Source organism: Dunckerocampus dactyliophorus, chromosome 9, assembly GCF_027744805.1.
Source record: "Dunckerocampus dactyliophorus isolate RoL2022-P2 chromosome 9, RoL_Ddac_1.1, whole genome shotgun sequence".
NCBI lineage: Eukaryota > Metazoa > Chordata > Actinopteri > Syngnathiformes > Syngnathidae > Dunckerocampus > Dunckerocampus dactyliophorus.
The window spans coordinates 25,631,597-25,655,026 of NC_072827.1; the positions used below are offsets into that span (position 1 = coordinate 25,631,597).

The 23,430-nt window shown below is 43.4% G+C and overlaps 1 protein-coding gene across 3 annotated transcripts in view; it reads left to right on the forward strand.

Annotated features, from left to right (window-relative positions):
• LOC129187469 (collagen alpha-3(VI) chain-like) overlaps positions 1 to 23,430 on the forward strand; it is a 118,406-nt gene that overhangs the window by 80,469 nt on the left and 14,507 nt on the right. For all 3 annotated transcript variants that reach the window (XM_054786828.1, XM_054786830.1, XM_054786831.1), the window contains 23 exons: positions 11,201 to 11,812; positions 12,951 to 13,574; positions 14,007 to 14,603; positions 14,980 to 15,591; positions 15,704 to 16,038; positions 16,222 to 16,300; positions 16,380 to 16,525; positions 18,264 to 18,356; positions 18,440 to 18,493; positions 18,629 to 18,700; positions 18,850 to 18,876; positions 18,958 to 19,002; positions 19,086 to 19,139; positions 19,218 to 19,280; positions 19,977 to 20,042; positions 20,144 to 20,197; positions 20,286 to 20,321; positions 20,390 to 20,452; positions 21,023 to 21,085; positions 22,633 to 22,695; positions 23,002 to 23,064; positions 23,214 to 23,264; positions 23,338 to 23,373. In XM_054786828.1, the coding sequence (XP_054642803.1) occupies positions 11,201 to 11,812; positions 12,951 to 13,574; positions 14,007 to 14,603; positions 14,980 to 15,591; positions 15,704 to 16,038; positions 16,222 to 16,300; positions 16,380 to 16,525; positions 18,264 to 18,356; positions 18,440 to 18,493; positions 18,629 to 18,700; positions 18,850 to 18,876; positions 18,958 to 19,002; positions 19,086 to 19,139; positions 19,218 to 19,280; positions 19,977 to 20,042; positions 20,144 to 20,197; positions 20,286 to 20,321; positions 20,390 to 20,452; positions 21,023 to 21,085; positions 22,633 to 22,695; positions 23,002 to 23,064; positions 23,214 to 23,264; positions 23,338 to 23,373 (3,908 nt within the window). The remainder of the gene's footprint in view (positions 1 to 11,200; positions 11,813 to 12,950; positions 13,575 to 14,006; positions 14,604 to 14,979; positions 15,592 to 15,703; positions 16,039 to 16,221; positions 16,301 to 16,379; positions 16,526 to 18,263; positions 18,357 to 18,439; positions 18,494 to 18,628; positions 18,701 to 18,849; positions 18,877 to 18,957; positions 19,003 to 19,085; positions 19,140 to 19,217; positions 19,281 to 19,976; positions 20,043 to 20,143; positions 20,198 to 20,285; positions 20,322 to 20,389; positions 20,453 to 21,022; positions 21,086 to 22,632; positions 22,696 to 23,001; positions 23,065 to 23,213; positions 23,265 to 23,337; positions 23,374 to 23,430) is intronic.

Consider the following 23,430-nt stretch of genomic DNA (forward strand, 5'->3'; position numbering starts at 1 on the left):
GATCAGCTCTCCTCTGTAATGAGCAGGGTGCTAAGGGCAGCGCCCGGGACACCGACAGTGACTGGTAAGCCAGATCTCCATCCCAAACTCGTGGCAGCATGACATGTTGGCTGGTATTTGAGTGTATCGGAAGGTGGTGGGGCGGTGGGGTTGGGAGTCCGTGTCAGATAGTAAGAGTGGGAAAACAGTCTTGAGCCCACGTTAGCAGAGAGGATGGTAGACCTTGAGGTCAGCGCAAATCACGTCACTTTCACTCGGGAGAAGGTGGCACACCGAGCTAATATGTCCCATATTTTGTGTGCCACAGTGGACAGACGGCCCGGCGGAAGGGATGTGGTTTTCTTGTTGGATGGATCTGACGCCACAAGAAACGGATTCCCAGCTATGAGAGACTTTGTCCAAAGAGTAGTAGAGACACTGAGCGTGGATGACAACAAAGACCGTGTCTCGGTGGTTCAGTACAGCAGAGATACAGCTGTCCAGTTCTATCTGAACACATACACAACAAAGGGCGAGATCCTTGAAATTGTCAGAGGTTTGAGACACAGAGGTGGAAGACCCCTCAACACCGGAGCAGCTCTCCAGCACTTGAGGGATAATGTCTTTACAGCCTCTGCCGGCAGCAGGCGGCTTGAAGGAGTGCCACAGGTCCTCATATTGCTAAGCGGCGGAAGGTCTTTTGACAGCGTGGATGCGCCGGCTACTGCCCTGAAACAGCTGGGAGTGCTGATCTTTGCAATCGGAACCAGGAGCTCCGATAGCAGAGAACTGCAGAAGATAGCCCACGATCCCAGATATGCGCTGTCTGTGACTGAATTCACTGACCTACCCAGTGTCCAGCAACAGCTTCAGTCCTCCGTGGAGGACGTGGTGATTGACTCCACCCCAGAATCGCCACCAGTAATTGGTACGTTGACATACACAGCACTCAGCTGGGCACGGATAGGCTGTCTGGTGATGAAAAAATTAGCCAGCCTGTGCCAAGTTAATCTTTACGCAGAGGTGGTGATTTCCCTTAGAAGAGGTTGATGTCAAAGGAGGCAGCGCCAGTACCTTGAAAGAAAATGGCAAACCATATGATGTTTAGTCAGTCAGCATGTATCACCGTTTGACAACGTTTGCTTTATCGTCTGTCCTCCCGTCTTTTTGCAGCCGACACCGATGCCAAAAAGGATATCGTGTTCCTTCTTGATGGTTCAGATGGCACAAGGAATGGCTTCCCCGCCATGCGTGATTTTATCGAAAGAGTGGTGGAGAAACTCAATGTGGGGGCAAACAGAGACCGTGTCTCTGTGGTCCAGTACAGCAGAGATGCAGAGGTGCAATTCTATCTGAACACCTACACCACAAGAGAGGCTATTGGGGATGCAGTCAGAGGGCTCAGACACAGAGGAGGCCGACCTCTCAACACAGGGGCCGCCCTCCAATATGTCAGGGACAACATCTTTACAAACTCCTCTGGGAGTAGGCAGCAGCAAGGTGTTCCACAAATCTTGATCCTGCTAAATGGTGGGAGATCTTTTGACAGCATTGATAGCCCAGCCTCTGCTCTCAAACAGCGGGGCATCTTTACAATCAGCATTGGAACACAGAGCTCTGACAGCAACGAGCTGCAAAAGATTTCCTATGATCCGAGCTATTCTCTATCAGTGGCTGAGCTCACTGACCTCCCCAGTGTCCAAGATCAGCTCTCCTCTGTAATGAGCAGGGTGCTAAGGGCAGCGCCCGGGACACCGACAGTGACTGGTAAGCCAGATCTCCATCCCAAACTCGTGGCAGCATGACATGTTGGCTGGTATTTGAGTGTATCGGAAGGTGGTGGGGCGGTGGGGTTGGGAGTCCGTGTCAGATAGTAAGAGTGGGAAAACAGCCTTGAGCCCACGTTAGCAGAGAGGATGGTAGACCTTGAGGTCAGCGCAAATCACGTCACTTTCACTCGGGAGAAGGTGGCACACCGAGCTAATATGTCCCATATTTTGTGTGCCACAGTGGACAGACGGCCCGGCGGAAGGGATGTGGTTTTCTTGTTGGATGGATCTGACGCCACAAGAAACGGATTCCCAGCTATGAGAGACTTTGTCCAAAGAGTAGTAGAGACACTGAGCGTGGATGACAACAAAGACCGTGTCTCGGTGGTTCAGTACAGCAGAGATACAGCTGTCCAGTTCTATCTGAACACATACACAACAAAAGGCGAGATCCTTGAAATTGTCAGAGGTTTGAGACACAGAGGTGGAAGACCCCTCAACACCGGAGCAGCTCTCCAGCACTTGAGGGATAATGTCTTTACAGCCTCTGCCGGCAGCAGGCGGCTTGAAGGAGTGCCACAGGTCCTCATATTGCTAAGCGGCGGAAGGTCTTTTGACAGCGTGGATGCGCCGGCTACTGCCCTGAAACAGCTGGGAGTGCTGATCTTTGCAATCGGAACCAGGAGCTCCGATAGCAGAGAACTGCAGAAGATAGCCCACGATCCCAGATATGCGCTGTCTGTGACTGAATTCACTGACCTACCCAGTGTCCAGCAACAGCTTCAGTCCTCCGTGGAGGACGTGGTGATTGACTCCACCCCAGAATCGCCACCAGTAATTGGTACGTTGACATACACAGCACTCAGCTGGGCACGGATAGGCTGTCTGGTGATGAAAAAATTAGCCAGCCTGTGCCAAGTTAATCTTTACGCAGAGGTGGTGATTTCCCTTAGAAGAGGTTGATGTCAAAGGAGGCAGCGCCAGTACCTTGAAAGAAAATGGCAAACCACATGATGTTTAGTCAGCCAGCATGTATTACCGTTTGACAACGTTTGCTTTATCGTCTGTCCTCCCGTCTTTTTGCAGCCGACACCGATGCCAAAAAGGATATCGTGTTCCTTCTTGATGGTTCAGATGGCACAAGGAATGGCTTCCCCGCCATGCGTGATTTTATCGAAAGAGTGGTGGAGAAACTCAATGTGGGGGCAAACAGAGACCGTGTCTCTGTGGTCCAGTACAGCAGAGATGCAGAGGTGCAATTCTATCTGAACACCTACACCACAAGAGAGGCTATTGGGGATGCAGTCAGAGGGCTCAGACACAGAGGAGGCCGACCTCTCAACACAGGGGCCGCCCTCCAATATGTCAGGGACAACATCTTTACAAACTCCTCTGGGAGTAGGCAGCAGCAAGGTGTTCCACAAATCTTGATCCTGCTAAATGGTGGGAGATCTTTTGACAGCATTGATAGCCCAGCCTCTGCTCTCAAACAGCGGGGCATCTTTACAATCAGCATTGGAACACAGAGCTCCGACAGCAACGAGCTGCAAAAGATTTCCTATGATCCGAGCTATTCTCTATCAGTGGCTGAGCTCACTGACCTCCCCAGTGTCCAAGATCAGCTCTCCTCTGTAATGAGCAGGGTGCTAAGGGCAGCGCCCGGGACACCGACAGTGACTGGTAAGCCAGATCTCCATCCCAAACTCGTGGCAGCATGACATGTTGGCTGGTATTTGAGTGTATCGGAAGGTGGTGGGGCGGTGGGGTTGGGAGTCCGTGTCAGATAGTAAGAGTGGGAAAACAGTCTTGAGCCCACGTTAGCAGAGAGGATGGTAGACCTTGAGGTCAGCGCAAATCACGTCACTTTCACTCGGGAGAAGGTGGCACACCGAGCTAATATGTCCCATATTTTGTGTGCCACAGTGGACAGACGGCCCGGCGGAAGGGATGTGGTTTTCTTGTTGGATGGATCTGACGCCACAAGAAACGGATTCCCAGCTATGAGAGACTTTGTCCAAAGAGTAGTAGAGACACTGAGCGTGGATGACAACAAAGACCGTGTCTCGGTGGTTCAGTACAGCAGAGATACAGCTGTCCAGTTCTATCTGAACACATACACAACAAAGGGCGAGATCCTTGAAATTGTCAGAGGTTTGAGACACAGAGGTGGAAGACCCCTCAACACCGGAGCAGCTCTCCAGCACTTGAGGGATAATGTCTTTACAGCCTCTGCCGGCAGCAGGCGGCTTGAAGGAGTGCCAGAGGTCCTCATATTGCTAAGCGGCGGAAGGTCTTTTGACAGCGTGGATGCGCCGGCTACTGCCCTGAAACAGCTGGGAGTGCTGATCTTTGCAATCGGAACCAGGAGCTCCGATAGCAGAGAACTGCAGAAGATAGCCCACGATCCCAGATATGCGCTGTCTGTGACTGAATTCACTGACCTACCCAGTGTCCAGCAACAGCTTCAGTCCTCCGTGGAGGACGTGGTGATTGACTCCACCCCAGAATCGCCACCAGTAATTGGTACGTTGACATACACAGCACTCAGCTGGGCACGGATAGGCTGTCTGGTGATGAAAAAATTAGCCAGCCTGTGCCAAGTTAATCTTTACGCAGAGGTGGTGATTTCCCTTAGAAGAGGTTGATGTCAAAGGAGGCAGCGCCAGTACCTTGAAAGAAAATGGCAAACCACATGATGTTTAGTCAGCCAGCATGTATCACCGTTTGACAACGTTTGCTTTATCGTCTGTCCTCCCGTCTTTTTGCAGCCGACACCGATGCCAAAAAGGATATCGTGTTCCTTCTTGATGGTTCAGATGGCACAAGGAATGGCTTCCCCGCCATGCGTGATTTTATCGAAAGAGTGGTGGAGAAACTCAATGTGGGGGCAAACAGAGACCGTGTCTCTGTGGTCCAGTACAGCAGAGATGCAGAGGTGCAATTCTATCTGAACACCTACACCACAAGAGAGGCTATTGGGGATGCAGTCAGAGGGCTCAGACACAGAGGAGGCCGACCTCTCAACACAGGGGCCGCCCTCCAATATGTCAGGGACAACATCTTTACAAACTCCTCTGGGAGTAGGCAGCAGCAAGGTGTTCCACAAATCTTGATCCTGCTAAATGGTGGGAGATCTTTTGACAGCATTGATAGCCCAGCCTCTGCTCTCAAACAGCGGGGCATCTTTACAATCAGCATTGGAACACAGAGCTCTGACAGCAACGAGCTGCAAAAGATTTCCTATGATCCGAGCTATTCTCTATCAGTGGCTGAGCTCACTGACCTCCCCAGTGTCCAAGATCAGCTCTCCTCTGTAATGAGCAGGGTGCTAAGGGCAGCACCCGGGACACCGACAGTGACTGGTAAGCCAGATCTCCATCCCAAACTCGTGGCAGCATGACATGTTGGCTGGTATTTGAGTGTATCGGAAGGTGGTGGGGCGGTGGGGTTGGGAGTCCGTGTCAGATAGTAAGAGTGGGAAAACAGCCTTGAGCCCACGTTAGCAGAGAGGATGGTAGACCTTGAGGTCAGCGCAAATCACGTCACTTTCACTCGGGAGAAGGTGGCACACCGAGCTAATATGTCCCATATTTTGTGTGCCACAGTGGACAGACGGCCCGGCGGAAGGGATGTGGTTTTCTTGTTGGATGGATCTGACGCCACAAGAAACGGATTCCCAGCTATGAGAGACTTTGTCCAAAGAGTAGTAGAGACACTGAGCGTGGATGACAACAAAGACCGTGTCTCGGTGGTTCAGTACAGCAGAGATACAGCTGTCCAGTTCTATCTGAACACATACACAACAAAAGGCGAGATCCTTGAAATTGTCAGAGGTTTGAGACACAGAGGTGGAAGACCCCTCAACACCGGAGCAGCTCTCCAGCACTTGAGGGATAATGTCTTTACAGCCTCTGCCGGCAGCAGGCGGCTTGAAGGAGTGCCACAGGTCCTCATATTGCTAAGCGGCGGAAGGTCTTTTGACAGCGTGGATGCGCCGGCTACTGCCCTGAAACAGCTGGGAGTGCTGATCTTTGCAATCGGAACCAGGAGCTCCGATAGCAGAGAACTGCAGAAGATAGCCCACGATCCCAGATATGCGCTGTCTGTGACTGAATTCACTGACCTACCCAGTGTCCAGCAACAGCTTCAGTCCTCCGTGGAGGACGTGGTGATTGACTCCACCCCAGAATCGCCACCAGTAATTGGTACGTTGACATACACAGCACTCAGCTGGGCACGGATAGGCTGTCTGGTGATGAAAAAATTAGCCAGCCTGTGCCAAGTTAATCTTTACGCAGAGGTGGTGATTTCCCTTAGAAGAGGTTGATGTCAAAGGAGGCAGCGCCAGTACCTTGAAAGAAAATGGCAAACCACATGATGTTTAGTCAGCCAGCATGTATTACCGTTTGACAACGTTTGCTTTATCGTCTGTCCTCCCGTCTTTTTGCAGCCGACACCGATGCCAAAAAGGATATCGTGTTCCTTCTTGATGGTTCAGATGGCACAAGGAATGGCTTCCCCGCCATGCGTGATTTTATCGAAAGAGTGGTGGAGAAACTCAATGTGGGGGCAAACAGAGACCGTGTCTCTGTGGTCCAGTACAGCAGAGATGCAGAGGTGCAATTCTATCTGAACACCTACACCACAAGAGAGGCTATTGGGGATGCAGTCAGAGGGCTCAGACACAGAGGAGGCCGACCTCTCAACACAGGGGCCGCCCTCCAATATGTCAGGGACAACATCTTTACAAACTCCTCTGGGAGTAGGCAGCAGCAAGGTGTTCCACAAATCTTGATCCTGCTAAATGGTGGGAGATCTTTTGACAGCATTGATAGCCCAGCCTCTGCTCTCAAACAGCGGGGCATCTTTACAATCAGCATTGGAACACAGAGCTCTGACAGCAACGAGCTGCAAAAGATTTCCTATGATCCGAGCTATTCTCTATCAGTGGCTGAGCTCACTGACCTCCCCAGTGTCCAAGATCAGCTCTCCTCTGTAATGAGCAGGGTGCTAAGGGCAGCGCCCGGGACACCGACAGTGACTGGTAAGCCAGATCTCCATCCCAAACTCGTGGCAGCATGACATGTTGGCTGGTATTTGAGTGTATCGGAAGGTGGTGGGGCGGTGGGGTTGGGAGTCCGTGTCAGATAGTAAGAGTGGGAAAACAGTCTTGAGCCCACGTTAGCAGAGAGGATGGTAGACCTTGAGGTCAGCGCAAATCACGTCACTTTCACTCGGGAGAAGGTGGCACACCGAGCTAATATGTCCCATATTTTGTGTGCCACAGTGGACAGACGGCCCGGCGGAAGGGATGTGGTTTTCTTGTTGGATGGATCTGACGCCACAAGAAACGGATTCCCAGCTATGAGAGACTTTGTCCAAAGAGTAGTAGAAACACTGAGCATGGATGACAACAAAGACCGTGTCTCGGTGGTTCAGTACAGCAGAGATACAGCTGTCCAGTTCTATCTGAACACATACACAACAAAGGGCGAGATCCTTGAAATTGTCAGAGGTTTGAGACACAGAGGTGGAAGACCCCTCAACACCGGAGCAGCTCTCCAGCACTTGAGGGATAATGTCTTTACAGCCTCTGCCGGCAGCAGGCGGCTTGAAGGAGTGCCACAGGTCCTCATTTTGCTAAGCGGCAGAAGGTCTTTCGATAGTGTTGATGGACCAGCTTCTGCTCTCAAACAGCTGGGAGTACTGATCTTTGCAATTGGAGCCAGGAGCTCCAGTAGCAGAGAACTGCAGAAGTTAGCTCATGATCCCAGATATGCTCTGTTGGTGAATGAATTCACTGACCTACCCAGTGTCCAACAACAGCTTCAGTCCTCTGTGGCAGCTGTGCTGACTAATGCCACCCCAACAATAATAGGTATGTTGACATGTTGTGCATGAAGAAGAACTGAACTTTTTTACTGTGTTGACAAACACAGCTATTTCATGCACAGAGGAGGTTTTTCTTCAAAGCTAGTCTTTCGAGGCAATTCATGGCTTCTGGTGTTAGTGTCACTTATCTTTTGTTGTTGTAAGTGGATACATCAGATTTCTTTAGAACCAAGAAGATGCTTTACTTTACTATCTGGGGAACTACTTTTTTTTTCAAAGAACTGTTTAAAAATACATGTGAAAATACCTGCACAATATTTGTTTGCAGGCCTTTAGGTTTCTTGGACCGCATTCCTTCTGCTTGAATGTCTTTACGATCAGTGTTAATTTCACCTATTCTGAAGCTGTCAGGTCGTATAATTCCCCTGATATCCCTGATGTATGTACAGACTGTCAGCCACATCGTACACACATTATACTATGATATTTTTCAGATATAAGTCTTTCAGTCTTTGGGAGTCTGCACAGCCTTGATAGACGTACATAGTTCGTTGTATCTGTTTTTTTTGTATCTCACTTTCATTAGACTTGAATGGCTGTCATATTACCCTGATTTTCTTGTGTCTCTCAGCATTGAACTAGGGCTCATGGTTTTGTAAGACATGTGCAGATGGATGAACACCAGTCTATGTAGACACTAATAATCTCTGTATTATCGTCAATGTTGTCTCTAAAAAATGTCTGTGACCACAAGACAACTCTGCAGGTTATCCTGTGCATCCAGTACAGACGTTAGTAACAACTGTAACTGGGTCAGCCTTCATATTCTTGATGTATTTTTATTTACAATGCAGCCTCCTCTGTGGCAGCATTGTACACACCACTGAGAATTTGGCAAAAATTCTACCAAATTATTGCAAGTCAAACCTTTTTTGTATGTACTGTATGTATGTATCTAAATACTGAAAGACCAACACTCATCTCGACAATGCAGGACGAATGTGAAAGAAATCCCACATTTGACTTTCTTCCTTCAAGGCCTAGAAACCTCAAGGTTCTGCATACAAATCATAGCTGGTTTAGAGGTCTACACAGAGAGCTCAAATGTTATTTGTGGAACTTGTTGGAGCCACTTTATCCCGTTTGAGGTTGCAGCCCTGTTATACCGTCACCACTGTTTTACTTTCCACACCTTTTCTATGTCCTCAGCCCTTGTTATTTTTAAGTTTCTCTTCTTCCTTCATACCGATATTGTCACTTGAAAATGCCATTCTGCGCTGTTCAGTTAAATGGCCACCACTTGTTTATCAGACATTCACAAGCACCTTTGAGATATCTTCCATTGTGACCTTGGGACCTGTTCCATATTCGATCCATCTAAGCTGTACCTGGACACCTCTTACAGTCTACTATTATGTGCTGGACTTTCTTAGGGGCATGTTTGTCCTGCTAACAGCAATGATAAACCCTGGGTCCTCTTGACCATCTGCTTAGCACCTTTTCGTGTTCGAAAAAAAACCTCTGTGTTGTCTCTCAGAACGGCTTTTACCAGCCACTGATAGGACTTAAGTATGACGTCAATATAGGACGTAAATATGGAGTCTGTGCGGAACCGAAGTGGAGAGAGAACAGGTCCTCTATATACCATGCTTGACGTTAATTGGCAAGAATCCCGCATTCTTGTATGCCATTCTTGTGGTATGTGCCATTCTTGTTTGATCCAGGTAGTGCACAAGTTGGTTTGTAGGGTCTACCAGTCCTGAGTTGCTACATATTCAACTAGTAGCCGGTGCTTGGCTTCTAGTACCAGTACCTATTCCTTTCTAAGCTTTGCTCACATGTGAAGAAGCCATGTGTTTACTAATCTTAGCTGTAGTGATAACTCACAGGAACTAACATGCCAGAGGCAGGTTATCATCCAGTGGTTGGCTAGAATTGCTCCCCTCTGTGGCCATGCCTCGGGTTAACCTTTATCTGTGCCCCCAGGCCACCATGGAGTTTATTCAGTTTCTTTAGGCATTAGTTGTGGGTAATGTCTGGGCCTGGTTATGTCCAACTCTTTATACTTTCTTTGTAATGGTTACTGGATCTTGTTGTGGGAGATTACTGTGGGACAAATTCAGATCCACTAAACACAGACCAGTGGTGTTATGCACTGTACCTTCTTCTCCAATGTTTTCCAGTGACTTAGTGACTTAGACTTAGACCCGAAGTTCTCAGTTTGGGCACTAGAGGGACGGGGGACTTTCACTATTAGTGTATCCTGCTAATGTTTGGTCTGAGAGCAGACAAATAACAGGTTCTCAATAAAGACTCCAGGTGAGTTCCATTTCACTGCCTTTACTTTCAAAACTGAACAGAACACTGACAGAACATATATGTCAATTATGATTTATATAAGCTATTCAACATTCAACATAAACTACATTAAAACAAATGCTCTAGCTCGATAGTAATTTACAATGGAAATCCCATATATGTGCAGCAATTAGCATGGTCATTGCAAACACTTCTAAACATGAAAACTCATTAGACATTATTTAAATGTACATTATACTTAAACAGATGACACATAATAAGCATACCATACTTTCAGGTAAACATTTTCCTGACTACGGCAAAGGACAAACATAAATGCATACTTGCAAATGAGACTCATAATATAAGCAACATTGTTGCACATTTTACCAAAAAAAAAAAACAAATGTTAAAAACTTATACCTTTTAAAAAAACACTAATGAAGCTGTTAAGTGACCAATGTTTGCAGTTTTACAAAGTTTTGAATGTTACTGTGTTAAGTCTCCTTGTGAATCATTTGCACTATTTTCTCTGTTTTGAGAATCACATAAACTGATTAACTTGTTTAAATGTTACACATTTAGTTAATGAACTTAACTTGCTATTTGTGTAATTGTTTTAAGCTCTTGCAGATGTTATCTTAGCTAATATTAGTAATTTATCTTGTTAATCTGGTGATTTTATGCAGAATGCTGTTGCCAGCAACTCATACAGTGGTTTGTACGGATAAATAAACATTATCTCAGTAGTGTTTCAATTCAGAGGTGGAGACATGACAATGAATGACTAAAATGAATAAATGAATGAAATTAATAAAAGTGGATCCGTTGAAATTCACTCGCTGAACTTAGAACATATTATTAGCTTTTGAATGCTGAATATGTTAATCCTCTTCACTGTTGTTGTTGCAAAGCTATATGATCCTGTCAGGTATGAAAAACTCGCTCTGGTCTGAAAAAAATTGTTTAAATTACCTATAGACCAGTGGTCTACCTTTACAATCAAAAGGGCCATTTTGCCCCCTCGCCCACTAAACAAAAATAGTCTGGAGCCACAAAACATCATCCTAAGACAACAGATATTTTTAACTCTTTGAAACTCTTTGAAAATGTGCATTTTCCCCACTCGGGTATTGAAAAATATTCAAGCATTGGAAAGGGAGCCACAACAAAGAGGCTGAAGAGCCATGAGTTGCTGACCCCTGCTACCTCATTGGATTGTTTAACCTTATTTACTTATTTCTTATTTATTTCACTATTTCAATACTTCAGACCTTATTTCACACTTAATAGAAGGTAACACCTTTTTCTCTTTTCTTCAGCCGAGTCACAGGGCCCTCAGAAGGACATCATATTTCTTGTTGATGGATCTGATGGTGTTGGACGGGAATTCCCTATCATCCAGGAATTCATCCGTAGGGTCGTGGAGAGTCTCAATGTGGCCGAAAATAAGATCCGAATTGGTGTGGTCCAGTTTGGTGATTATGCACAGGCTGACATGTATCTGAACACACATACAACAAAAGAAGAAGTTTTGAATGCTGTCAGAGGAATCAGGCAGCGAGGAGGAAGACAACGTAACCTAGGCCAGGCCTTGAAGTTTGTCAGTGATGATGTTCTGACTGCCGCACGTGGTAGCAGGAAACAACAAGGTGTACCGCAGTTTTTGATTGTTGTCTCCAGCGGGTCTTCCACAGATGACATCAGGCGTCCGGCGTCTTCCCTCAAACAATCAAGAGTTCTTCCGTTTAGTATTGGGACCAGGGAAATAAATCCGAAGGAGCTGCAAATAGTGTCCTACACACCCAACTTTGCCTACACTGTAGATGATCTCCCAGGCTTGTATACAGTTCAAGAAAACCTAATCACCACTCTGACTGAATTATCTGATGACGACATCACCAGGATGATTCCAGTTTTTCCAGACTATGATGGTACCTATACATTTAATACATTAACATGTATATTATGAAATTAAGTTTAGCATTATGAGTATCATGGATGTCGTGTTCATTGTATTGTCTAAATTGTGCATTGTGAATGTGTGAATGTGCGTGTGAATGGTTGTTTGTTTTACAGCATGTCACAAAAGTGAGTATAACTCTCACATTTTTGCAATTTTTTTTATTATATTCTTTCATTGGACAAGTCTAAAGAAATTAGATTTTTACAATGTAAGTAGTCAGTGTACAACTTGGATAACAAAGGTGAGTACACCCCTATGTTAAACTGTACAAATTGGGGTCAATGAATCATTTTTCCCCCTGGAGTCAAATGGCTCTTAAGTGTTACAAGGCGTGAATCGGGAGCAGGTGTCTTCTATTTGAAGTTATCGCTCTCACACTCTGTCATCTGGTCACTGAAGGTTCAGCATGGCTGTTCATGGCAAAGACATCTGTGGGGTTGAGATTAACGGGACAGGTTCCACTCAGAACAAGCTGCACCACTGTTCACCAAGGAAGTTGCGTACACATGCTCAGTGTCATATTTAGAGGTTATGTTTGGAAAATAGACTACGAGTGCTGCAAGGATTGCTGCAGAGGTTGAAGGAGTCAGGGGGCAGCCGGTCAGTGCTCAGACTATTGACCGTTGCCGTCATGGAAGCCTGAAAGAGGATTCCAAAGGCAACCTGTGATGTTCTAGTAAACTCCACGCCCAAGAGAGTTAAGGCAGTGTTGAAAAATAATGGTATCCACAGTAAATATTGAAACTTGGAGCACCATTTGGACATTTTCATGAGGGGTGTACTCGCTTTTGTTTTCAATGGTTTAGACATTAATGGTTGGCTATTGGCAAGATATAATATTTGCAGAAATGTGTTGGGTGTACTCACTTTAGTGACATGCTGAATGTATCCTGTGATTGACTGGTGACCAGTATCTCACCTCTCACCCCAATTCAGCTGGGATAGGCTCCAACTCGCCTGTGACCCTGATCAGCATAAGCATTACAAAATGACTAAATGAATGAATGAATATTGTTGTAAAATATGTATTATAATTGTTATTTCAAATGGCTACTTATTCAAATGTATAGTTCATAATCATACCCCGTTTCCTTCTTTCCATACAGTAATTGTTCCAGGAGGCACAGGTGGAGAAAAGCGAGATGTTGTGTTTCTCATTGATGGTTCGAGCGCAGCACGGAACGACTTCCCTTCCATCCGTGAAATGATAAGAAGAGTTGTGGAGAAGCTGGATGTCGGGCTGGATAATGTCAGAATTTCAGTTGTACAATATAGTGACGATGCAACAGTAGAATTTCTCCTAAATGAGTTCTCCACTAAAGAGGAAGTACGCCAGGCTGTGACACGACTTCGGAGCAGAGGAGGAAATCGTCTGAACACAGGTCGTGCTCTTGAGTGGGTCTCTAGAAACATCTACCAGAGGTCAGCAGGAAGCCGCATCGAAGATGGAGTGCCACAGTTTCTCATTTTAGTTACTGGTGGAAGATCTACAGATGATGTAGCTACTCCAGCGGACCAACTAAAGAGAAACCACATAGCACCTATTGCCATTGGCTCAAGGAATTCAGACCCAGATGAACTGAGGCAGATTTCCATGAAGCCGGAACTGGCCTACACTGTTGATAGTTTCCAGCAGCTTCCCACAGTGGAGCAGCGACTCATTGATTCAGTCAAAACAATATCTGCTTCTGATATCATCAGTAGCTACACACCTACAATTGTGGATTTTGGTAAGTAAGAACTACCAACATCACCGTATGTCATTTTTAGGCACAGAAATGGCTGAAATGTCGTGCTGAAATTTAATATCAGATTTATCCAAGATATACACATTTATATATTTATTTACATTGTTTTTGAAAATGTCTTTTTTTAATAAAATGTCATTGGCCAATTAATATTTTTTAGTGCAAATACTGTTTTAGTGTAAAATACTTTGTGTACAGTCTAACCAATCAAGGAACATATGGAGTTCATTTAACATGAAATACCTTGACTAGTTTGAACATTAAGTCATGCAGACATTACCATTGGTGCCCAGACATGCAGCCCCTTTAGATGCCCACATTTTAATAATTTTGATTGATAACTAAGATTGTTATTTAAATAAAAACTCTTAAATTAATCTTGTTTCCTTTCTTTGTGTTTTTCCTATTTTACAGGTAATTTAGACCTTGGAAAAAAGGACATTATTTTCCTTATTGACGGATCAGACAACACTGGGGCTGCGGGTATTGCTCATATTCGTGACTTCATCCTGAACATTGTTCAACAACTCGATGTGCAGCCTGACCAAGTGCGCGTGGCTGTAGTCCAGTACGCAGACAGAGTTAAAACAGAGTTCTCTCTCAATTCACATACCAACAAACCAGCTGTTGTCTCAGCTGTCAAAAGACTTCGTCAGATGGGTGGCCGCTCCTCAGATCTGGCTGATGCCATTGAATATGTGATACAGAATGAGCTAAAGCCATCGGCTGGTGTTCGTCCGGTGGACGCCTCCCAGCATCTTGTAGTTCTCACAGGTGGACGTTCTCCCCAAGATGTGTCTATTTATGGACCTTTGCTCAAAGGATCCAGGGTTAACTGCATTGGTATTGGAGCAAGTGGGGCAGACACAAGGCAGTTAGCTCAAATTTCCACCACACCAGAAGACGTTATTCAAGTTCCTACTTTCCCTGGCCTGCCAGCCATCAAGGACAGGTTCATAACAAGATTGAGTGGAAATCTTCTTGTGAAACCAACCACAGATGAGATTCCAAGTAAGTGCTGTCGAAATGGACACAATACAGTCATACCTCGGTTTTCGTACACCCCAGTTATTGTATGAGTCAGTTTCACTAGTCATTTGTATTTATTTTGTGTTGTTTTCTGCATGTAAAGCTATAATTATTCTCTATAAAATGTATTTTTTGTTTATCTTTTTTGAGTGTCTGGAATTAATTGGATTTACGTTATTTCCTATGAAATAAATGTGGCGGTTTTCATCTGACCTTTTGGAACAAATTAATAGTGAAAACCGAGGTGTGGCTTGCATTATTTTATATTGCACATTTAATAACATTGCAATAATATTTTCTCTCTGTTTTCTACTCTTCAATCTTCTCTCTTCTGTCATCCTCAAACTTGTTTTCCCAGCACAAGGTTTGCCTGCACCCAAGAAGGCTGATATTGTGTTTTTGGTGGATGGTTCTATTAACTTGGGCAGAGATAATTTCAATGAAGTGATGACATTTGTCATCAACTTAATAGATCTGTTCTTCAATGATAGAGATAACCTCAGGATTGGACTGGCTCATTATGCCACAGATGTGACAGATGTGTTCTACCTCAACACCCACAAAAACAAGCAAGACATTATTAGTGCCATTGGCCGGGCAGAATACAAAGGGGGTCGTAAAATCAACACTGGGGCAGCCATTCGCTATGTTCAGAATGTTCACTTCTCCAAAGAAAGAGGCAGTCGAAAAGATGAGGGTACTCCTCAAATCCTAATGGTTATCACAGGAGGACGGTCATCAGATGACAGCAAATCAGCAGCACTTGGCTTGAAGAATAGTGGCGTGAGAGTATTTGCAGTGGGAGTGGGTGACATTGAGAATGAGTTGGAAAACCTTGCAAGTGATTCCTCCACGGTGGCAAGGGCCAGAACCTTCCAGGAGCTTTCAGAGCTCAATGAGCAAATCCTGGAGACACTAGATGATGAAGTGAAGGGGAAGCTGTGTGTTGGAGTACAAGATGTTACCAAAAGTGAGAAACATTTTGGAATTACATTTTTTTTTAGAATAATTGACTAATTCTGTTTCACACAACAGTCAAAAAATTTGTGGTTTACAGTCAATGTTTTTTTTAACCTTTCTAGCCTGCAACCTTGAGGTGTTGGTGGGCTTTGATGTTGCTGCACAGAATATCTTCAGTGCCCAGACCAACCTCCAAAACAAGATGGCCGCCATTCTACAGAGGATCTCCAAGATGTCAACAATCAGTTGTTCATCGGGGCAGATTCCTTCTATTCAAATTGGCATGCTTGCCATTGACTCTTCCGGACAGCCTGTCCAGTTGGATTTCACGGAGAGTTCTGACAAGCTCTTTGACGAATTTAGAGCTCTTAGAGCTCGAGGCCCATTTGTCCTTACCAGCAAGACCATCTCAGCTTACACTGACAGATTCAGAACAAGACAAGATAATACTGTCAAGGTTGGTTTCTAAGACAAACCGGATTACCAACAAGGATTTCTGCATCAAGTACTAAGTCATGTATTGTATTAGGAATAAATACTTATTTCTGTCAATCAAATACAAATTAATTTACAATGTCATGTTTTTATCTGGTTTTCTGTTACAATAAACCTGTTTTTCTTTTTGTTTTTTTCCTTCAAGGTTGTTATTCATCTGACTGATGGTCTTGAGTCGCCCTATCCTGAACTGAAAAGACGAGTTGAAGAGCTCCGACAGTCAGGTGATGACCTTTTTAAATGTTCGATTCTCTGAAATCATCATAACCGATCAGAAAAGACAAATATTATGTCTATCATCAGGCGTCAACAGTTTCATCCTGGTTGGGCTCGAGCGGGTGGTCAAATTTGAGGAAGCTGCTTTACTGGAATTTGGCCGTGGATTCAGGTACACCAGACCCCTGCGACTTAACATCCTTGACTTGGACTATGAGCTTATGGAGGAACTGGTAAGTTGTGAAAATCACAGTTTTTAACTAATAAGACCATATAAAATAAGACCGCACAAGACCATAACATTTGGTCTCAACAAGTCATTAAAAGAAATCTTGACCAATAGTCATCTAAAATTTGTCGTTTTTTTCCTTTTATGAACATGTAAAACAAGTTGGTCTTTAATCAAATAATGCTGGTGTAATGGATGCCAGACAGTGTGGCTGTGCAAGTGTACATTAGTGAACCTCACTCCCTCAGCCTTAAGAGCCGTGCTGAATTCTGAGTTGACAGCCCAACTTTTAGCCCAGAAGTTAGCACTCTCAACTCCAGTTCTTTCATTGTTGTGTTTGATTCCAGCGCGGAGCTGGCTGAAACAGATCCAATCTGACTTGAAGCTGGATCAGTTGGTCTCAATTTACTCTTTTGAGAGACTTTTAAATGTTTGGGTTGAGAAATTGGGCCGCACGGTGGTCTAGTGGTTAGCATGTTGGCCAACACAGTAACAGTCTGGAGATCGGGAAGATCTGGGTTCGATTCTCCCTTGGGCATTTCTGTGTGGAGTTTGCATGTTCTCCCCGTGTGCGCGTGGGTTTTATCCGGGTACTCCGGCTTCCTCCCACCTTCCACAAACATGCATGTTAGGTTAATTCGTGACTCTAAATTGCCCATAGGTATGAATGTGAGCGTGAATGATTGTTTGTCCTGCGATTGGCTGGCGACCAATCCAGGGTGTACCCCGCCTGTCGCCCGAAGTCAGCTGGGATAGGCTCCAGCATGCCCCCGCGACCCTAATGAGGAGAAGCAGTCTAGAAAATGGATGGATGGATGGATGGATGGGTTGAGAAATTATCATGCTGTAAATGCTTTGCCTGATTACTTTTATTACCTTGTATTTTTATTGTTTTATTTTTTATTATTATGTGTGTACGAATGTCCGATGTAACCTGTAAATTGTGCTGCCTCTTGGCCAGGACACTCTTGAAAAAGAGATTTTTAATCTCAATGAGGTTCTCCTGGTTAAAAAAAGGATAAAATAAAATAAATAAAAAATAAAACAGGCAGGTTAGACTGCAACAATACAATTTGGAAAGTTTCATATTTCTATGTGGCAAAAACATCCTTATAACTACAAAGTAAAGTGCAAAGTATAAAACTCTGGACTAATACAATCAGTGAAATTATAAATTGGGCTCATTCAGTAAGTCTCCATTTGCGTATTGCTTTGCTGCAGGTACGCGAGCTGCATGTAATTCTTCTTGAGGTGTGATATTAGATTAGAAGCACTCGCAGCACTTCACAGTCTTTGCAAATTGCATATTTACAATTCGAAGGTGAAACTTCCGCAGACATACTAAGCTAGCAAAGCTGTTGTTGAGTGGAGCATGGCGTCATCACTCGCGCGCCAATATCATTAGCGGCAGAAAATCTGACACCAATATAAAATAATATATCGCATAATTTTTTATGGCAATATCGTCCGTTAATATTGGTCAGCCGATATTATAGAACAGCCCTGGTGGTGTCCAGTGGAAAATTCACTGCTGGAGTTTTTTTCCACATACAGAGCTTGTCGGTACCATGCCCTGTAATGCCACCACAAGAACAATGAAGACCAAGAGAAGCCCATGAAGAAATGTGTATCTTTTATTTACACAAACCCATGGGGGTTCATGTGGAAGTGGACGCTGCAGTGGAGGGAAATGGAGTCTCAACAATATACATTGACCAAATGTGTTGTCTTTTGTTATGTAGGACAATATTGCAGAAAGGGAATGCTGTGGAGTTCCATGCAAGTGTACAGGCGCAAGAGGAGACCGAGGGTCTGTGGGACTTTCTGGATTTAAGGTAAACATTGGTCAAAAATAGAACAAATGCTACTATTACCATCTGCTGATAACTTAACTGATAACTCTTTTGTTTTTTTGTAGGGTAGTCAAGGAGCTGCTGGAAGCCAAGGGCATCCTGGAGATGAGGGTGGACCGGTAAGTGCTATTGCATGCGGTTTCCATAGGAACGTTTACTACAGCTGTAAATCTTTAGTTTTAAAGCACCTAAGAACCCTATCTGTGGACTCTTCATTGTAATGTGTCAGCATATTTATTGTACTTCTTTGACAGGGGGAGAGAGGTCCTCCTGGTGTGAATGGAACTCAGGGTTTCCAAGGGTGTCCTGGACAGAGAGGTTTCAAGGTAAACATCTATCTTTTCTCTGTCTTAAGTACTGTATGTATTTGACTGTACAGTATCATTATATACAATATGAATATGGTCAAAGAGTATAGTTAAAGTTCATGTCTGCTAATAATGATTCCTAATATGAAATTCTGTCTTCTGCTCAGGGTTCCCGGGGATACTCTGGAGAAAAGGTGATGTCATTTCCTTTCCAGATTGAAATTCACATTGTAAAACAAACTGAGCAAAGCTAACCGGCTCCTAACATGGTGCAGGGTGAATCTGGAGAGATTGGCCTGGATGGTATTAATGGTGAAGAGGTAAGGGTGTTTTTTGGCATTTTGTCATAGGCTCATGTTGTTACACAAATATATGCATGACTGATGAGTTTGCATCTTTTCAGGGCAAAAGTGGAGTTGCTGGACCCTCAGGAGACAGAGGATATCCTGGCAGAAGAGTGAGTAATGGATAAAATACAGATTATTGATTAATGATGGCTAACACGTAATACATTTACTTTGTTCTATGCATCCAGGGTCCTAAAGGTGTCAAGGGACAAGCAGGAGACAGAGGAGAAATGGGAATCAGAGGAGACCCTGTGAGTTTTAGGACCACTTCAATCCAAATAATGACTGTAATATTATGTAATATTATGTGTTCTGTGTTATGTGTCTGCATCTGGCCTGCCATCTCGATATTTAAATTATTGCTTGGATGTTACAAATAAGAAGTCATAAGAACACTTTAAATGTCCTATAATGTGTCCTATACAGCTTTGTGCTGGACTTGAACTCATGAAGTACATACAGGAAACATTTTGCAGTGGTTGTCATAGTTGTCATTGTGGGACAATTACTTGTTGTTGATGCAACTGTCAAGCCCATTGTTTTCTCATCCTTCCCCCCATTGCTCAATGCCTCTATCCTGTTCTTTCTCTCTTTCTATCATCTGTCCTTCTGCTCTGTCACTCTATTTCAACCCAATTGGTCGAAACTGATGGCTACCCCACAGAGTCTGATTTTCAATTAATATATTTTCTTTGCTTCAATTCAAGGTACATTTGTGCCATACAAAAAAGTGTCAAGTTGACTTCTTTTCAAATAACGACTACATTTACCATGAACAATGTAACACACATCACACATACATCATATTTGACATGAATTTGTAGTATTATACAAAAATCATCACCATTGGCTTCTATGTAGTGTATGCACCATAATTCTTGACTTTAAAACACTCTGGCTTCTTGAGTTTTTTAAATGACCGGGTGTATAAATATTCAATCTTATAGGGTACAAGTGGAAGAGATAACAACCGAGCAGGGCCAAAAGGCGACCCTGGTGATGCTGGGCCAGCGGTAAAAATCCCATTATTTATTTTTTTATATTTATTATTGCGCTATGAAAGCATTTGCATCCATAACAATCCTTGCATCCTACCTATGTTTGGAAATAATAGGGAGAGCCTGGTGAGGATGGAAACAAAGGAACACCAGGAGAACCAGGAAGAAGGGTATGATTTTGTCATTCAATGTCGTATATAGACTTATTTTGTGTATGAATCCATTTATTATTATTATTTCTATTATTATTTTTATTAGGGAGCTGATGGCCGAAGAGGTGCACCAGGACAAGCTGTAAGTCTTATCTTATTTTATTGCAGCATGTCACCTGACAAATGATGTTTTTGTTGTTTCTCCTCAAGGGTAATCCAGGACAGCCAGGTGTTGATGGTGTTAGGGGAGAACCTGGTATTGGAGGATCCAGAGTAAGTGGGCTTCTCCTTTTAACATGTCATACATTTTGGACAGTGATCCTCTTAAAACTAAAAAATTACGTTCAAGACTGTGATCGCCCTTTGTCATTTTTTTAATACACCTTTATCAGGACTTGGAGTTTGATGGGTTTGAAGAGGGTTGATTTGTTTGACGTCCATTGCGGACAGAAAGAAATATGGTTCTCACTGCCATTGACGGGCTCACCTATCAAGTCTTTGCATTATCACATAGAGGGATTTTTTTTAAACAATCCATAGGTTCAGTGTGCATTCCATAACACCACTTTGTGTTGCATGCATTCACCTCATGAGGCTGAATGTGTTTTGTCCTTGTTCTCTGACATCTTCCTTGCCTGCATGCCTTGGTCTGGTTATTTGTGTGCAGCGTAATGCATGCAACATCAAAATATATATAGCACACTGAAAACTTCTTTTGCGTATTGGAATTAATTAATTAAAAAAAAATACAATAAAATAACCTCAAAACGAAAAACCTGCCACATGTCTCATAGGTTGCAAGTACTATACAGAATAAATCACAATGGCCATGTTTGTGTTTAGGGTCCACCAGGACCAAATGGAGCACCTGGACCCAGAGGCGAAGATGGAAATCCTGGACCCAGGGTGAGTAAACCTGACAGTTCTGAATCTGAATCTGAATGAATGTCTTCTACATTTATAAAGCAAAATCACACGGTCATGGCAATGCTTTATTTATTTCAGACATGTTTAACAAGTTGCATTGAAATAGATCACATTTTTACATTTGCATACCTGAAAAGGAGTAGGAAGAAGAAGAGCTTATTTAATCCTACAATTATTCATGTCTATTACTGATAATTAATTTATACCATATCGTTTACATGACAATAACAGTAATTCATGTTTTACATTTAAAGATTTGTTCACTTCCTGTCTTTAAGTGTCACCATTTCCTAATTAGAGAGAAATGAATAGTGAATGTGTAACAATACATTTATAACTTATGCAGTGATGAAGGCAATGAAAAAAATGAAATAATAATAATAATAATAATAACAATAAATACAATTAAACAAATAAATAAAAATTTATTACTCCTGCGTAGGGTTGGTCATCGCTTGAATTTGAGCAATTCCGGCTCCGATTCCTTGTTTCGATTCCGGTTCCTCACAGTTCTGGATTCTGATTCTTTTCAGCCGCAGGGTCATAAAAGTTCTTGGATGAAATGTATGAATGTCCCTATGATTTTTTTAAATTTTGATTTTTTTCATTTTTTAAAATATTAACTTTTTATGAATTACTTTACTATGAAATTCTCACAGGGCATATACTGTGACATAATATAACATATAACATTAATGTTTTGAAGTCTCTTTACATAGGAGTACACATTCTGTTTTTGAAAAGCTCATGAAAAAACAATCACACATATTCTGTTGTTGGAGAGTTTCTACATGCATGTTGCAGAATAGACAAAGTGTAGCTTAACCATGTTATTGAGTTCCTACTAAGATGTGTGCAGAATATCAAACAAGTACGGTGAATGGAGTAACACTTGATACGGGGTCTTGTCAGCTTCCTGGCTATAGTGTTAGCGTCAGGTTGTTTGTCTATGAAAAAGTCCACAGCTGTTAGCTGGATATTTGAGTTCCAGCAGATATTCACAGTATAAAGTATAATTTGTTTGCTGCTTCAATGTTGGCATAAGATCGACGTAATTTATAGTTTTACTTACCTGACTGGTTGGAAGAAGTCCGGCGTCAAAAACAGGGCATTCTGTACACCGTGAATCCGGCAGTGTTTAATCCTGTAAGTGGTGCACCCTCCTTTGCATGATAGGATGGCGTTGCAAATGTTGCACTGCGCCGACCATTCATTTTTTTGCAGAATTTCAGCCAAACAAGCGAGTGCTGTTGCACACTGTCCATGACTGATTGATTGTTGGTGTTATGCGCCCATTTTTCGGAATGTTAGTCTTGGTTCCCATCAATGCTCGATGGTCGATGCCCAACCCTACTACTGTGTGGTGAAAAGATTTTAGTTCCAAAACTTCTTGGTCAGCAATCCTTTGTATTGTTGAGTTGTTGTTGATTGCAGATGACTTTTTGTGTTTGTGTCTTTTTTTGTTAGCAGTGTTGCAAACATCAAGTGTGTGCATTGTGTGTGTGTGGTGATATTTGGTTTTCTAGGGTCCTGGAGGAAGCCCGGGTGCTGCAGGAGAAAAAGGAAGAAGAGGAGCTGTGGGTCGCAAGGTACTGAGCGGAACCAATGTTGGCGTGACTCGTGTTCTTCCATGACAGGCTTGTTTAATTTATAAACACGTCGGCTTAAGTCTTCCTCTCTCATGTTACTGTGCGCACATGTGTCGTCTATTTGAGAAATTATGAAAACACTCTAAGAAAACATAATGGCTGCACAGGCACAAAAGAAAAAACACCTTATCTTAATCAAATCTATTAAAAGTAAAACGTGAAGAAATGTTTAACTTTGGATTTTTAGGCTTCAACTTTGCGTCTTTGACGTTTTCTGTGTGTCATTGAGTTCTGTCTCTAATGTAGGGAGAGCCTGGAGAACCAGGAATTAAGGGTGTTGTTGGACCCCTTGGACCCCGTGGGGAGCCTGTAAGAATGAAACCACTCATGTTTTGTTTTGTTTTGTATAACACTGCTGAAACACATAATATATGTATCACGACTGGACTTCTCCAATTGAATGTTAGGTTTGCTGTTTTATTGACGCTGAAGTTTAAACTGATTTGTTTTCATCAAAGGGTGAAGATGGCAGAGATGGGTTTGGCATTGCTGGGAATAAAGGAAGAAAGGCAAGTCATCTTTGAGACCTGTCATCAACACAAAGGGACAGTTTATCTAAAATATCTTTATTTTCATCTATAGGGTGATGAAGGCTTTCCAGGGTTTCCAGGGCCAAAGGTAAATGAAACATTCAACTCAATTCAACTCCAACATTGCTTGATAAATGACTATTGA